We start from the raw sequence: 16,933 nt of genomic DNA, 5'->3' as shown, positions 1-16,933 counted from the left end.
AATGATTTATGTCGATGGTACACTTAATTTCCAATGAAGCAAGATGCAATTTGTGGCAAATCTTGATTCATACATGACACTGGATGATTCGTATGCAAGCACACCACAACCTTTTGAATTGCTCCCTGTGTTGGTTGGGTAATTAAGTTGGTCAGCATGTGCCTAAGAAGAAAGCTGTTGTATATAAATACTACATGCCTGCTACATGCAAGCCCCTAATTTTTATGTTTCATTTTGAATTGAGATGATTTCGATAAGCAACATGCATAAATTTTTGACAGTCACATGCTAACAATCGAAGCAACACACTCGTCTGTCAGGCTAAGAGTTCAAATCTATTCAAAATTTTTAATCATAAGCATTTTGATTTGTCTCAGAGTCTGTGCTACATTGTCCTCTAATCCACATAAGTTATGGGCCGAGTCCGCTCTGATATCATGCGTCATAATACGGAACCTCATTCAAAATGGTTTGGCATAAATTTTTTTTGAATTCTTTAGTTACTATACAAATAGTCAAGATCATTCCAGCGAATAACCATTGTGAGACTAAATACACGCCTGTATGGATCCTTATAATATATCAATCCCAACCATTGCCCGCTATTAATAACCGTCGTTGGCCTAAAATCCAAGTTTGGTGAGTTGATTCCACGTTAGATTCACAAAGGCCATGTTGGTTCCATATCATGTCATTGCACAGCTATTACTTTCAAGGTAAGACCTTATCCACTCGCATGGGACCTCCTAATAAAAATATAAACAGAAAATCATCATCATTTGCTTTTTTTTGAACCACAATCTTTGATTAAGCCCTGTGCTTTGAAACTAGTTTGATCAATAATAAAACAATAACAAACACTAACCACTGATATATATGATAGCTAATGACAATTCCTTGGAGGCAACTTACCAAGGCAAAAGGCAAAAGCTCAGCTCAGGGGCCAACAAACATTTGAATCGACTCTTTTCTAATCAAAATTGAAGGAGCTGGACCCGCCCAACTTCCTCAAGGAGCTGGCCAGGCTAGGATTGAGCAACTCCACCGAGTTCTGTCCCTAGAGAAAGTGAAACAAGACAAGATAACGGATTCTTGAAAGCCATCTGACAAAAGATACGAGAACTTTTTTGAAAAAAAGATTTATTTGGTCACACCAAAACCCCGGTCTTTATGGCGTCCCAAGAAGCCATGCCTTTTTATGACCCTATACTCTCCGCACAACATCACTAAGAACTTCCCCAGAACAAGACAAACGTCAAGAAGTACACCTAGAAACAAATTCCTCCGTCTTTTCCAAAATAAAAATGTTCTTCAGGAACACCGGACCGAAGTCGCTTTCCCTTCAGCCCGCCGCTCCCCGCTCCCGATTGCTCTCTCTCTCTCTCTCGTGCTCTGGAGGAAGAAAGATTGGCGAGGAGGGGGCCGCTTGGGGCGATCATAGGGAGGTAACCGACGGAGGGGGGCGGCGTCGGCGGCGGAGGAAGCGAGGGCGAGATGGGAGATGGGATCATAAGGCACAACCGGAAGTGCAGGGATTTGGTGTTCCTCGTCATCTTCATCGCCTTCTGGGTGGCCATGATCGTCAACTCCAGCTTCGGATTCAACCAAGGAAACCCAGTTCGGTAGTAATCTCTTTGCCTTCCCCTCCCCCCTTTCCCTTTTTAAGACCCAAACCCACCAAAAAGGAATTTTTTTTAATAAAAAAAGGCGACTTTTTTGAACGTCCATTTTGGTTCCTCCGATGGGCCTTCCTTAATTTGCTTTGATTGAGTGTTTTTCGGTTTCATTATATGGTGGAATTGCTGATTTCGGAAGCTCGGATATTTCCTTTCTGGGAATGGAGACTTATGTACGAACTCGGTCCTGCATTCTTTGAAAGAATTTTCTAAGTTGAGGTGAAGATGGCCTAAGATGGGAGGAAAAGGGTTTGTATCTCTGATTGAGTGTCTTCTTACTTTGGTTGTCGTGTTAGATGGCTTGTCTTCAAGATTATGTTAGAAAGACTGAAACTTGTGAGTATTTTGCAGCGGCATTGCCGGATTTATCTGGGAGGTCTTGGAGTAACGCCAATTGTTTCGTTAGGTAACGAGTAAACCTGAGTGCCAGAAAATGCGAACTTTTGGAATTTATCTAATCCGTTCGGAGATCCAAATATGGCACAAGCTGCATCACGTTGATCAATCTCACCATTTTTTTATGGAGACTATGTTTGATGGCTGCCGTAGCCTTCTTGGTTGAGACTTGTTCTTGATATTTGACCCCATTTTCAAGGGTAAAGGCTTGGGTCATTGTGCTGATGCATTCTATTAGTGGTGATAAGAAGTAGTTTCGTTTCCTCTTCTCAAATTTAGGGTTTATTTCGACTATTTAAAAAAATTTCTGCAGCTCTCGAGAAAATTCAAGATTAATCTACAAGATTTATTTTTTACGGTTTATGCCCTAGAGTTATTCCTTTTTATTTCCCTTTGCACCTTTCAAATGATCAAGTAATAGGTCAGATACACCCATTTGCAGATAGAAGATAATTTTCTTTTCCTTCTCATTTTTGAGTCTACATCTTTATCACTAATCGAGAAATGTACAAACAAAATAAATTTCTGGTTTAATATGTGTACATGATTTTTTTTTTTTTTAAATCTTGTTGTTTGTTTTAGTCAGTATGTCTTTCTGGGAGTTGCTTTTTGTTGATGATTGACTGATTAATCAAAGGAAAACATCTCGTGCAGGCTCACCTATGGACTGGACTACAAAGGAAATGTTTGTGGCAACAAACATGCTAACCCGGATTTACGTGAACTGGAGGTTAGGTACTGGTTGAATCCTAACCAGGTCTATCAAAGTGGTTTGAAGAGTAGCCATTTCAGTCTGGCTGATGCTAAGAGTATCTGCTTGATGGAATGTCCCATTCCTTCGGAAGATGGCCTCAACTTCATCTGTGATTATCCAGAGGGTGACATTAGCCTCTCAGTGGATGATTGGATTGACAGGGACTATGATTATTTTGAGTTTCTTACACCAGAGATGAGGAATAGCTCCCTTCAACTCCAAGGTCCATGTTACCCTATAATATTTCCAAGTGTAAATGGTAAGTATGGTAGATCTGTAACCTATAGCAGTTATAACTTGCTTTGTGAATTGTAATGATTCTCTATTCTGAAAAGGTAAGACTTGGAACGGATCAAAATATAGAAATGCATTGGTCAGAGTTACTTGCTGTTAATTCTTCTCAGTAAAAAAAATTACTGCTGTCAACTAAACTGGCTTATTGCTGTCAGCTAAACTGGCCAGTTCTTTTGGTTTCATGAGTTTTTAATGCAAAGACATGTTTCTTGGTAAAGAATCCAAGAAAACAGATGGACAATTTTGCAGTCGTTTATCGCAAGTGAAGGGATAATTCAAGACTGTGTCTGAACTTATGCTTTCTAGAAATAATGATTTTAAATTATCTGCATGGTTTTCTTCCATTTCTGCATCCAACATCAGATATCCCCTTTTTTTTTGTGAAAAGGAAGTATTGGTTGCCTTATGTTCTTAAGTAATGCAACATGAGTGAAATGAAGGATCATTTATTTTTCTTTCCACTTATATGTGCCAACTGAACATGCATGAAGTCCCACCTTCAACACATCCATTTCAAATTTTGATTTTCATCTCAGTTTTCTGTGGAATATTTAATTATTTTTTTGTTCTTTTTATATTTTTAGTTTATTGGAGCTGCCAGTTCATAGCACGTCCATCCAACATTTCTTTGAGGCATTGGCAGCAGATGGGTGGAGTTACCATTGAGGAGAACATATTAATAGATAAAACTATTCACAGGGCCATCAATTCTCCATCTGCTGTCTTAAAGGTCGGTTACTCTTTTAGAAAGTCATAACCAAAACATATATTGTTGATGACTACATTTTTTTGCTTTTGGTTTTGCTCTTTATCTATCAGTATAAATAAATAATTTGATTTAGTGCCCTTTGCTAGCTCAGTTTTAATTGAAATTATTTGAGATAAACATAAATAGCTTTACAGCCTTTTTTTTTTTTCTTATTTAAAGAAAATGCTTATGGACTATTGTCAAAAGTTCTATCTCAAATCTCCAAACTGATTTTTGCAAAGTGCCTATTAGACATTTTATGGTGCCTCTCCATGCCTTTTCAAGGTGAAACTCAAATGACATTTCTGGACATATAAGTTGCATTTATTTGCATTCACTTTGAACCTCAATATTTGATTGAAAAACTTCACTCATGCTCTATTGCGTGATCTGCAGAGATATGTGGCGGATATTGGAAAGGCATGGCCTGTGTTGATCGTTTGTGGGGGAATCCTGCCACTATTTTTATCTGTGATTTGGCTATTAATGATTCGCCACTTTGTTGCTGGAATGACATGGATAACAGTGATTCTCTTCAATGCCCTTATAATATCTGTTACAATGTTTTACTACACAAAAGGTCTGATATGCTGTGCCTTATATGTTTTTTTCCTTTTATTTTTTTTCTTTACAGACAAATTGGCTTTTTCCATCTGGTATATATCTTTTGATGTGAATGTCTTTAATACTCTAATAAATAATAGTTGGGTCCCAATAAAGGTTCGCTGTACCGGTTGGTACCGGTCGGCACCGAGCGTACCGTATCCGTACCGATGGGTACCGGTATCGGTACACCAATGTCGATACGGTCGGTACCGAGCGTACGGTACCGTACCGACACTCGGTACGCCTATACTAGTGCGGCACCGGTACGGGGTTCGGTACCGGTACGGCGAACCTTGGGTCCCATAATTTATCTTGAAAAATCAGAAATACATCTATTCATCTATTTAGTATTGGTACACAGTTTTTGCATTCTGTGAAAAGTCACAGAACATTCTTTGTATAATTCAAGTACACAGCGCTCTCATAATAATCTAACAATTATCAATATAGAATACCTTGTCAGAAGAGTAACTTGGAGAATAAAATTAAAGCTGTTTGAAAACTCGACATTTAATAGGGCTGTTCTATAAAGTTTCCTTGGGCCCCAAACATGTAGGCTGGGGGCTTGACTTTGCCTAGGTTTCTTATAAGCTGAGGAAAATCATTGGCAGGGAAGAGCCAAGAAAATGCCATTCAATCATCCTATGTTATCCTATCCTTTTGTTGGACTTATTTTGTAAAGAAACACCAAATTAAAGAATGTCTTTCCCATGATCACTGATTGCTGCAAATTCATCTTATACACTCAATTTTACCTTCATCTCTGTTGTGGTGCAAAATAGAAGCGTCCATCACACTAAGGGCTTGTTTAGATTTTCCTACTGGATTGAGCTGAAAAATCTTATAGTGTCCTTTTCGGTGTTTGGAACATGATTCGAGTTTAACACCATCTAAAGTTGGAACCTAGATCATGTTTGGCATAGTTTAACAATTGATTTTTTAGTTAGTTGAACTATTCTTTTTGGTTAACCCATTGATCGTTCAGGTTAGTCTTGACCAGCATGCTTTTTAACATGCATTTTCTGTTTCCAAGACTAGTAAATATTAGCATGCTAAGATACCTGAGAACAAATGATCGATGAAGAAGATACATCCCAGGTCTTAGTGAAAACTTAGTTGTTTTTATTTATTACCCTTAGGTGATTAGGTCTTTTGGCCTCAACTATGAAAATTTCATTTTGAATGAGAGTTTCTTGTTTGTGTATTTATTTTAAGAGATGCATGTTGTATGACTTATCACTGCTTCTTATCAACCACTTCATGTTTTTAGCTGGATGGATTGGACATGATGCCATCTCAGTTGTCATTGATGAAAGTGATCCATATGTCAACATAAGTGGGAGGGTAAGTTTGTACCAGTAAGCATAATTGTTAAGGAAAACTTGCTCTCCTCTGGCTTACCACCTGATTTTATTCCAGGAAATAAATCACATTCGTGCTGTAGCTGTTCTTATGACGGTTGTAATGATCATCACATTTCTTTCTTCAATAGCCATTGTCCGCCGTATTCTTATAGCAACATCTGTTCTGAAGGTAAGCATAGTGTATAAACTACCTGTCAACTGTAATATCACTTAACACAGGTGCCCATATACGTAGGGCCTTTCTACGCTTCCTTTATTTAACACAGATGCATCGAGCTGAAAACATGCGTGCACTTTGGAAATGGAATATTGTTCTAAATTTATAAATTAAGACTTTTGCTTGCTCTTTCGAGCTGGCAATACCAAGTCGACTTGATAATTTCTTAAAAACAGTGGATTGAAAAAAATGATATTGTCAGTATCTTCTTAATGCATCTGTAGAAAAGGTCTAGTCGGATCACTTAAATCAATGTCTAACCTCTGTAATCTGTATGCAGGTTGCTGCAAAGGTCATAGGCGAAGTTCAGGCTCTTATTGTTTTTCCAATTTTGCCATATTCTATCCTTGCAATCTTCTATATGTTTTGGTTTTCTGCTGCACTCCATCTTTTCAGCTCTGGTGAGATCATCAGAAATGATTGCAATGCCAATTGCTGTTCATATGACCTTAAGTCCAACAGGGTGAATTGTGATAGTTGTTGTGGCTACAGCATCCATTACACCCCCCATATTGGAATCTCCATCCTTTTTCACCTATTTGGGTGTTACTGGGCAACTCAGTTCATCATTGCATGCTCGTCAACTGTTATTGCTGGATCAGTTGCCTCTTATTACTGGGCTCGTGGTGAAATTTCGGTAAGTAAAATTATGTACCTGAAAGCTGTATGGGGCTCATGTACATGCTTGTAAAGTTAGAAAATTAGGAGGCCTAAAATAAACTCACTTTGGGTATATTTTGCCAAAAATATGGTAATGTTTCTTGGAGGTTTCTCCAGAGGGAAAGCCTTACATAGTATCGAGCGACTTTCTTAATTGCTCCAATCATTATCTGATCATTTAGTCAATTTAGCTTCTTTTTTTTTTGAACTTTTTTATAAGAGTACTTCATTGATATCTGAGAATGAAGTCAATTCACATATGGGCTTTTTAATGCTTGGTAAACCTTTTGATTCGTTTATATGGACACGGAATTCAAGGATTTCTTTGTTTTTCTTGAAATTGTAGATGTACTTTATTTACTGAAGTAACTGAATTCCAGGTGGGTTATAGCAAGAAATCTTATTCTTCATTTTACGTTATCTACTTATAAAGATAGCTACACAATTTACGTTGTATAAGTCAATGCCTATGTGGGTAGCCAAAATTCTTTCTTCCACTTTTATGTGTGTGCAGGGCGTATAGTATATGTTGAAATATTATGATTTATTTTATTTCTTAACATTGGCAATACTATGAGGCAGAAAGGTGAAAACATGGAAAAGAAATGTAGGGCTGTGCATTGTGTAAACCTATCTTAAATGTTTCTTTTAGACTTTTAAAGAGGAACTTCTCTTCCTTTCCTTTTTGACTTAGTGGCTGATGTTGCATTGCTTAAAGCAGGAGATTCCATTTCTCCCTGTATTTTCTTCTATGAAGCGCCTTCTATGTTACAGTCTCGGATCTGTGGCTCTTGGTTCACTGGTTGTATCCATTGTTGAATGGTTTCGGTTTATACTTGAGTCACTCCGCCGCAGGTTAAAACTTGCAGATACTGCTCCTGTAAGCTGTATGGGAAAAATGATGTCCTCTTCTTCACAGTGCTGCCTAGGGTGCATTGATTGGACCATCAATTCTGTGAATCGGAATGCATATATTATGGTAAGGTTCTGATTAAATCTGTAATTTACATCTGGCGCACGGGAAAATTTTGTCATCTTTTTCAAAATAAAGTCTGAATTTTTTTCCTGTTTTTATGGTTTCCTTTTATAGTTATATGTAACTTTGATACACTACGGTTTATCTTGGTGAGACTTTAAATGTAAACATCAATACATTTATAGATTTGGATTATATTTGATTTTCCTTTGCATTTTTAAGTATCAATGGGCTTTTCAGGCACATGGTTAACACTGCATTTTAGCATTTGAACCTCTTGTTTAGAAGAAATGGCAAGCTTTAGTTATACAATGTTGATGAAAAAAAGAACAGGTAATTTAGTTTAGACAAGAAAACTTGGAGGCAGTGATGTCTCCATGTCTGAAAATCTCAACAAACTCTTCAGCATTTTACAATATTGAAGAAAGTCTGAGTTTGAGTATTACTCGGTAGTATGTATTATGTTGTCTTAATGTGCCTCATAACAGAGTAGCTGGAGAATTGTAAAATCCTGAATAGTAAATCTTTCGAGGCTTTGAAACTTCTTAGTTAATTCTTATTATTGATATCAATGCCATATTGGTGAATCCCCTGCGATGTGGAACTTTTGAGTATAATGAAGACAATCGATACCAAGATTTCTTTTTTAATGAGTTCCAGAATTTGTGTTTTCTCACTTTCCTTTGAATTGCATGCATTACAACTGACAATTTTGCTTATTTCAAACAGATTGCCATTACTGGCAAAGGGTTCTGCAAAGCATCTGCAATTGCTACAGGTCTAATTATGAATAATATATTGCGCATAGGAAAAGTGAATGTCATTGGAGATGTTATTCTCTTTCTTGGGAAGTTGTGTGTCAGTCTCTTCTGTGCACTGTTTGCATTCCTCATGTTGGATACTCACAAATATAAATCTGCCCACAACAGGATTTCATCCCCTTTGTTCCCTGTTCTGGTAAGGCTCCTGAATCCAGTTTGTAGCAATTAACTTTTCCTTCATCCGTTTGTCTGAACTTTAAAAAAATTACTGCTGCTTCTTTTAAAGCTACTTTTTTATAGTAGAAATTGACTTAAGACTTTTATCTGGATCTTTGACCGGGAAAGATGAGCCATGAGTGAGCTTACAAATTCTGGAGAATCATGAAGCAGCAAAGGAAAAAAGATAGCAAGTAGGGGTGCTGTTTTAGATGGGATGGTAGTCCACTGATCAGTGAGTTCAGTAAGTTAATGCCTTAAAACTAGGCTAGAATAAAATATTTCACTTGAAAAGTTAGTAGAGGTCGTTGAGGGTTTCTTTGACTCTGTGACGGTAAGATCATTATTTAAGGAATAGATAGGTGGACATGAAATTGAGTGAAAATTTTGGAAGCAAGTTTGATGAATGGGGAACTAACATATGTAACAGATTGATCTTCATCATTAACTTGGATGTCCTCTTGGGAACTGCATGCGTTAATTAACAGTACCTCATATGCGAGTCAGAAAAAAATGGAGGGAGAAGTCATTCGAGCAAACTAGTGAATCTAAAAAGCTGTTTTTGCAAGCATAGTTTGCTATTCAATAAATATGCATGATACACAACTTAGTGGAGAAATCCCCATCAAACTTGTATGCTGAAACTAATCAGATATTTTAACTATATATTATCTATAAGATAATTGTCAGGTCGTATGACACAAAAGTAGCAGGCTTAAAATCAGTTTGGCAAGGATGAAACTCCTTTTGTAGCAAAAATAAGGATGAGGTAGATAGGAATTTTTCAGAAATTGAAAATCAAGGGAACTAGAGAAACTTGTAACTGACGCCTCTTGTCATGGTGGATTCAAGACCTAGTCCTTCAAAACATTTAAGTTTAATAGTGAAGTAAAAAGGAGGAAGGCATTAAAGTGGGCAAGACACTAGTGGAGTCTGTCATAGATGACTTGAACTTAAGCAGCAAAGACAGGCAAATCAACTACACTTATCTCATGATCATTTGTGTTGTTTATCTATGGGTTGACTTTCAGATGGCTTCAGCACTTACTGCAATAACTTCAGCAACCAAACATCACATGGACTGAATTGTGCTGAATTTATTAGAATTTGCAATAAACATGCTCTCTCTGACATGTTCTGCCATCCAGGAAGACCTAAATTAAATGTGCATGCATTCTGCTGTAGGTATGCTGGGCCCTTGGTTATATAGTCGCAGCCCTCTTCTTTGCAGTTGTGGAGATGTCGATCGACACAATCATCCTCTCCTTCTGCCAAGATGCAGAAGAGCATCAAGGGACTGCACAATGCGCACCTCCCCTTCTCATGGAGACGCTCGATGGCGAAGGAGAAACGCAGAGACTAACCCAAGGATCTTGAGCACATGTGTGTTTTTCTTGTTATGTTGTTCAGATCAGCAATCCAAAAGGGAAAGCTTCATCCCTTTACCCGGCGTCTTCCGCTCATTTTTCTTTTTTGCTGTTTGTTGCGGAAGTTCACCTTCCTATACTAAATTACATCCTTGTCAATTAATTTCATGAGTTATAACCATTGATCCAGAAGTAAGGATGATCTTTCTACAATTTGCTCAGTTTTCAGCTTTTGCATCTTCGTTTCCCTCTAGCTGTGGTAACAGCCTTTCGCTCCTAGGTACTCTTTTTACAGTGTATGAAGGTTATTTTGGGCTCAGCATAAAGTTCCGGATTGCTAGAATGGAATTGTGCATACGCCATCCTCAAAATAAACTATTGGACAGGCTAGCTGGGACCCACCAGCTTGCATGAATTTGAAGCTATAGATGTTCAGTATTTATATTTCATAGGAATTTAGAAACATTGATGATATAATTATTGCATCGCATCAGTTCATAAGACACTTAGGGCAGATAATATATTTCTGCCTGCATTGATGAGACAAATTTTTTTGCATGACCCTGGAAAGAGCAAACATAATCTTTCTAGATAATTGAAAGAAAAATCAAGGCCCTCGATAAAATGAAGATAATAGCTGCTGTTATTTCTAACATTGTTGGTGCTCTTAATAAGCATCGACAGAGATTAATCTGACCAATGAAAGAAAGAGAGACTAGCAGCACTGCAGAGCCCCCTGAAAGAGAGATAATGGATCCACCCCAAAAAAGATAATAAACAGATCAAAGGAAATAATGGAGGCTGATATTAATAGAATCAATCAAGATAGGTGGATGTTTACATGACCAGAACCTTCAAAATAAATGCAGGAAGGGAGAGCTCTAGCGAACAATGCAGAAGGCCATCAGTTGGAGTGCTTTTGGACCTTTTTCCAGCCCATCTTGCATGTCTTCCCCACCACCTTCTTTGCCTTCTTCAGGAAACGCTTGAACTCCTTGGACTTGAGATAAAGCTTCACCTCCCTCGCCTTCTCCTTCACCTTCCTCTCCAAGTCCCCCATGCCGACCAACAAAATAGACGGAGAACAGGAGAAGATAGGGTCAGGGTGAGGGGCTCTGCTTCCCCTCTCCTCTCCCTTCCTCTTCTTCTCGTCCTCCTCCTCCGTGGCCTTTCCCGTCGTGAGAGATCTCGTATATTTATTACTCTATATATAGGAGGCCATAGATGATCCACCACCTCTAGATTTCCATCCTCTACGGGGTTGTTTGGTGTCTTTGGAACACCGTAACGAGTGGTGGAGTTGGATTGAATTGAATTGGAACAGGGTGTAAGTAGAGCTACTTGGTCCAATCCACCAATCTAACCAGCTTAGTCACCACCTTAAAAAAGCTATTAGCCGTTGCAGCCACAGCTTTCGCACAGGAATGCTGGTTAGGCCGCATATCATGCACCGAGAATCTCCGTAAGATACTACGACTCTATAACGTTTGGCTACGTAATCTTGTGGGCCTCAGCGTGTGGTTGATGGCTAGTGCTGCATGAGATCATCAAATTGTGAGCATCGAAACTATCTCGATGTTATCGGTAATGTTGATCTTTATTGTCGTTAGATGCTCGCTGTTGTCTCTACTCTGTTTAATAACCTATCTCTTTGCAATATATGAACCAGCTGACGTTTATAATCTAGACCTTCTTGGTTCTATCTTGAATTAGAAAGGATCCCAACACTACAGAAAAAATTACCTTTGCTGACTGACGACGTTAGATAGAAGCATTGGTAATTTTGGCTTCGGCACCAAAATTTGCCGTAGTTGCAACTATTCCATCTCAAAGTTAAGACAGCCATTAGATATCAGCCACTTATCATGTGATGTACGTGCCTTCTAAGAAAAAAGAAGGGTTGGAAAGCATGAACCCTGTAGCTTCATCATCTTACTAGTCTGGCGTCGCATGCCCAATTCTAAAACTTTTCTCTTTGATACGTAAAAGTGTTAGCCAATGCATGATGGTGCTCCCAAGTTATTCTATTGCGATTTTCCCATCCTCTCTCTCTCTCTCTCTCTCTCTCTCTCTCTCTCTCTCTCTCGCATGCTCGAAGGGATGTTCGATCAAATTAATTTGCATGCAAGAGCAGATATGAAATCATTAGCTAAATATTCTACTCATGATGAACTAGCTGAGGCATGAAAGTAACCATGATATATGAAATAAAACTGTGCGCTTTATTATCACTTCTCAGTACTTAATATATTTGTTCTCACTGGCACACAAGTGTTATTCTCTTCTACTCCCACACTCTCCATGTCATTCACCCCATCCAAATCCGAGTGGCTCCTCAATGTCATCTTCTCTGGTATTGCATGCATCACTCCAGTTCGATTCACTGCCAACACGAGGAATATTGCCAGGTCGCCGATACCACCGATCCACCACGAAGACGATACCAGGTGCACAAAGTTCCTCCATCGTGCACCTAATCGCCTTCACCTTGTGCAGGGGTTGCTCGAAGCTAACCAGCCCAGTAGTATTCATATAGAAGCACCCTGCATAAATTCCCATATAATGGAATGAGAACTTCCAGTTACTCATTTGCTAATAAGTATGTGAGTTGAATAAAATACAGCAGCAAATCTTGTTTTGTACTTTTGTTGGCAAAGCAAAACCTCAGGATGTTTTAAGAACGAAGATTTTTTTGATTTTTTAGAGAAAATTCTTTAATAAAGATGGAATAATTGCTATAATATGCATAATAAGTGAAGAAAATCAACAGAAAAGCTTTTTTTTGACAAAAGAATATAATTATGACATATGATAAAATTGTTGAAAGGTGTTGCCTATTCTATTGTTGCATATATGTATGTTTGTATCATATACATGACAAAAAGAAATTATATATAAGACATCTCAAGTTCGCATGGTTTTTGTAGAATCTATGAAAATATCACAATGTTTTCGAGCACACTAGCTAGAGATATTTGTCTCCAATCCAATTTTAACTCGACGGATGATTGAAGTTTAGACAAATGGATTTACCTGCAGGGAAAAAAGTGCTTGATCTCCCACACATATCCAGTATAACTTGATGGTCATCCGAGAATGCAAGCGACCCATCCAATACCTTACCCCATGCAAAGTTCAAGTCGCTATCACGGTCCTTAGCATGCGCAAAAGAGGATATTAGGCAAAGCATCATAAATCATGATATTGAAATATCTTCGGTGCCAAGCTTCATCCTTTCCTTCAGAAATTTGGTACTAAATTTTGGAGAAAGGTTAGTGCAATTGATGGTGAGCATAGTTACAAGTCCGACATCATCCTCTAATGCATTTAGGGAAAAACATATCAAATTTGAAAGAAAAAAAAAACATAAATTTTTCAAAAGTTTCGAAAGAATTTGAAGAACATTAACATATATTTGGTTGAAAAGTCAAGAAAAAGTACGAGTAAGAGAAATGAAATCATATGAATTGCATATTCTATATGCTCGATAAAAACTTCAATTTATACGATATAATCCATATTTTGATAATTTTTCCATCCAGGTAACTGTCTAAGTAAAAATATTCTTCTTGCAAAATTTTGTTAAGCCCTGAAATAATGAATTTTACCTAATTAATTATCCTATATTTTATCTATAGAAAATCATATATATCCTAGTTTATCTTTTAGATGTTATCATGAATTATATATTAAGCTATGATAAAAATATCGTCATTCCATGAATTTAGAGATTTCTCATTTGTTCAAAGATATATATAAATATATATATCACAATCTTCCTTCCTCACTTTCTTAAGAGCTAGACATATTTAATCAGAAAGTGTTACCATGTAACATATCTTTTGCAGGCAAACTTACTCTTGCTGCAAAGATGGTTCCATTTTTCAGATCAAACAGCACAAACATAAACTTTCCACTGAAGTCCTTGATGACTTGATCAGGAGGGTAAGGTGCTCGGTCTCGTAGAACTTTGTATGCTTCAATAACTAGCATAGCTTCCGTTGTGCTCCGGCCGAGGCCGTAGTGTCGACGGAGCTCACCAAGGTTGTTGAAAGATCCGGCAAAGAGACAATATATGTCGTCCACAACCGCTGACCTGGTTGCAGTACTTAAAGAAATGGAGATCTCTAAAAATATTATTGAGAAAAGAGGAACAAACAGCAAAGTAAGAAAAAGCCACCAAGAAAAGTTTAGACTTCAGAGAACTCCATCTCTCTAACCTAACCTAAATAATAAAAAAAATAGGGTTTTTTTTTTCTTTTTCTAAGTTTTTGAAACCATTCCTTAAACACCTAAGATGTATCCTCTAGATTTTATTTTTCCTCTTCCTCATATGTACGTTGATGTATGTTTCCACCGCGCACCAAAAAAGGATCAAGTTGATAGGTTATTTGGTATCTGTCTACCTGTTTATATTAGTACTAGCATATATATATAATTGCCATCAATTGTGATCCAAATCATGTAATTTTGATCTTAGTAAACTGTCTTTTTATGATGATCATCTACTTCTTGATTTCATTTGCAATTTGCAAAGGATGTTAACAGGTTAGCTTTCATATGTTAGCAAACAATATCCAACCAAACTAATTTAAATGGCCAACTATTATAGTTCAAGGGAGCAAATTATCTTATCTGAGGTATGATACTAGAAATTTTCAAAATTCTAGTATAATTCTTTTTTGAGAAAATTTTAGTATAATTTACGATACTATGGCCAATATATATAAATAAATACAAATTTTGAGTTCTAAATCTAAGTCCTATCCAATATCAAGTAACTGCACCAACTAAGCTCTTTGATTCTTTATCACTATAATAGTTACGATATCGGACTATAATTTAAATTTATTCTTATTTTTTAAGAGGACTAGTCCGAAAAATTTAAGCTACATATCCACACTAATTGAATTAAGTGAAAAATACCAAACCAACAAAACTGTCAACCAAAATGTCATAACCAATCTATTTATTCTATTTCTTTTAACTTGGCTTTGGCAATGCCTCTATTTTCTCTCTCTTTTGTTCTCCTCTAAATGCTATTACCAATATGTAGCTTAACAAAATTGAAATTCAAACGTAAGAATCAATGTGCTCATATATTATTTATTAGCAGTATCTTGCCTTGTTCGAGTCTCTCCTAATTTCATCTGTACATATCCAAAATTATGGAAATTTATGTTTTTATTTTTGGTCTTTTGGACACTGTTCAACGTGTCAGTCCGCATAATTGCTGCGTCGGTGTTTGACCATAATTTTTGTCAGTTTGCACGATTGCCACGTCCAATCGAGTTAAAAAAAAACGCCTGCATCACAGGTGCAGGTGCCACTTTGGGCATATATGATGACGAGATGGGGATTGGAAGTATTACCCGAACGAAACATGCTAAGAATTTTATGGGGGAAATTATGCGTGAAAGGGGTAACGATTATGATTTGGATGTAGAAATTGGATACATATGATGAAAAAAAAGATGCGGAAAACGTTCAGGCACTATTGAAAACTAATAGCTTTTCTGAACATTAATTTCTTGTTTTGATACGGATTAAATGATTTCTTTCTAAAATTTGAGAAAATTAATCAACCATATGTTCCACATATTTCAAGATCACTTTTGATGGGTTAAAATCAACCATACTATGCCAAGAGAATTTTGGTCTACTGCTACACCCATCTTCTTGCGACATTTGCTCGGAAGAGGTTTTGATTTCCAGCCCTAAAGATGGCATTTGGCTGCATTGCTTCATGATAAAAAAGGAAAAAATCATAAACCTTATAATGTTAAAAAAACTCCATTGGATTATCATGTGTTGTAAGCATGTTTTCCAATATATGTTTGTAAAAACCTAACTCAAAACTTCATCCAAAATAGCCAGTCAAAATGTATTTTTGATTTTTTAATCTTATATAACTACTCATTAATTATCGTTCCTTAGTTCTGTATAAGTACCTAATATCTTCCATATCCGCTCGAATTTTCGCATATTTTATGCTGAGTTTGCTCTAATATCATTTGTGATATCTCAAGATCTCATCTAAAATAGTTAGCTGAAAGATATTTTTTAAATTTATTAGTCGTGTATAAATATTCAAAAAAAATTGACGAATAATCGATACGGGACTAAAGACACTCTCCGCCTTTGCAAGGGACAGACGCAAAGGTACTCAGGGGAGAAAAAGAGAATAAAAAGATAGAGCTAGAGAATCAAAAAAACCATTGAAGAAGAAATATATAGAGAGAGAGAGAGAGACCTGGGATGCTGGGTGTTATCCATGCAGTGAGAGATGGCCATGAAGCTACCATTGGAGAAATTATAGATGACGGCATCGGGGAAGATGGCGTTGAAGAGCTGTTCTGCCTCGAAGCGGTCGAAGGGGACAGGCCACACAGGGCTCATGTCGAGCTCCGCCGGCGGCTTCGCCACTGATCTCTCGAACACCGCCAGCATCCTTCCTCCTTTCCACGACGATGCCTCCAAGGATGAGCAGGGGAAAGATGGCAGGATGGACTCGCTATTTGTCCTTCTTTATACAAGGAGACGATACTCATAATACTGCCGACGTAAGCTCTACACGGACACGTGTGATGTACGTAGTGACTCATCTGAACTGAATCCTTTGTCTTGTAATCAGAGAAAGACACACGGTTGTTCAAGGAGAAGCCTTTTTTTCGTGAGCAGCATTAAACAGTCTCAACTAAAGATCCATACTGGCAGTAGAGCTTGGTATCATTCGCGTTTTCCTTTTTCCATGAAGTTAGTTACTACTTACCCATGTATCATGTTTTGTCCACATTAAATGTGGAGAAAAGTGAGCCCATTGTTTGATGATATAGTTTAGGAAATTAGTCGCTGGCATATCATATCATGGGCCAACAATATTTGTATATATATATAT

The 16,933-nt window shown here is 37.4% G+C and overlaps 2 protein-coding genes across 4 annotated transcripts; one reads left to right on the top strand and one right to left on the bottom strand.

Moving 5' to 3' along the window:
• The first annotated feature begins 1,306 nt into the window (after nt 1-1,306).
• LOC103721863 (choline transporter protein 1-like) lies at nt 1,307-10,248 on the top strand. Of its 3 annotated transcripts, none has more exons than XM_039115171.3 (12): nt 1,370-1,622; nt 1,816-1,925; nt 2,028-2,082; nt 2,727-3,085; nt 3,705-3,850; nt 4,265-4,448; nt 5,745-5,818; nt 5,894-6,007; nt 6,336-6,692; nt 7,437-7,694; nt 8,421-8,648; nt 9,854-10,248. In XM_039115171.3, exons 4-12 carry the CDS (start codon nt 2,893-2,895, stop codon nt 10,043-10,045), a joined length of 1,746 nt encoding a protein of 581 aa, XP_038971099.2. In that variant the 5' UTR covers nt 1,370-1,622; nt 1,816-1,925; nt 2,028-2,082; nt 2,727-2,892; the 3' UTR covers nt 10,046-10,248. The 3 variants fall into 3 exon arrangements, with proteins under 3 accessions (XP_008810449.3, XP_038971099.2, XP_008810450.3); XM_008812228.6 differs by having other exon boundaries at nt 1,518-1,622; nt 2,028-2,272; XM_008812227.6 differs by lacking the exons at nt 1,816-1,925; nt 2,028-2,082 and having other exon boundaries at nt 1,307-1,622.
• Nucleotides 10,249-12,236: 1,988 nt separating this feature from the next.
• LOC103721872 (stem-specific protein TSJT1-like) lies at nt 12,237-16,524 on the bottom strand. Its single transcript, XM_039115170.3, has 4 exons — nt 16,289-16,524; nt 13,894-14,131; nt 13,069-13,189; nt 12,237-12,578 (listed from the first exon to the last, which is right to left on the bottom strand). Exons 1-4 carry the CDS (start codon nt 16,483-16,485, stop codon nt 12,340-12,342), a joined length of 795 nt encoding a protein of 264 aa, XP_038971098.2. The 5' UTR covers nt 16,486-16,524; the 3' UTR covers nt 12,237-12,339.
• Nucleotides 16,525-16,933: the final 409 nt, after the last annotated feature.

This window comes from Phoenix dactylifera, chromosome 16 (assembly GCF_051530095.1).
Source record: "Phoenix dactylifera cultivar Ajwa chromosome 16, Ajwa_hap1_PhDact_Kaust_v1.1, whole genome shotgun sequence".
Lineage (NCBI taxonomy): Eukaryota > Viridiplantae > Streptophyta > Magnoliopsida > Arecales > Arecaceae > Phoenix > Phoenix dactylifera.
The sequence above is the reverse complement of the archived record's forward strand: the minus strand, read 5'-3'. Positions and strand labels throughout refer to the sequence as shown.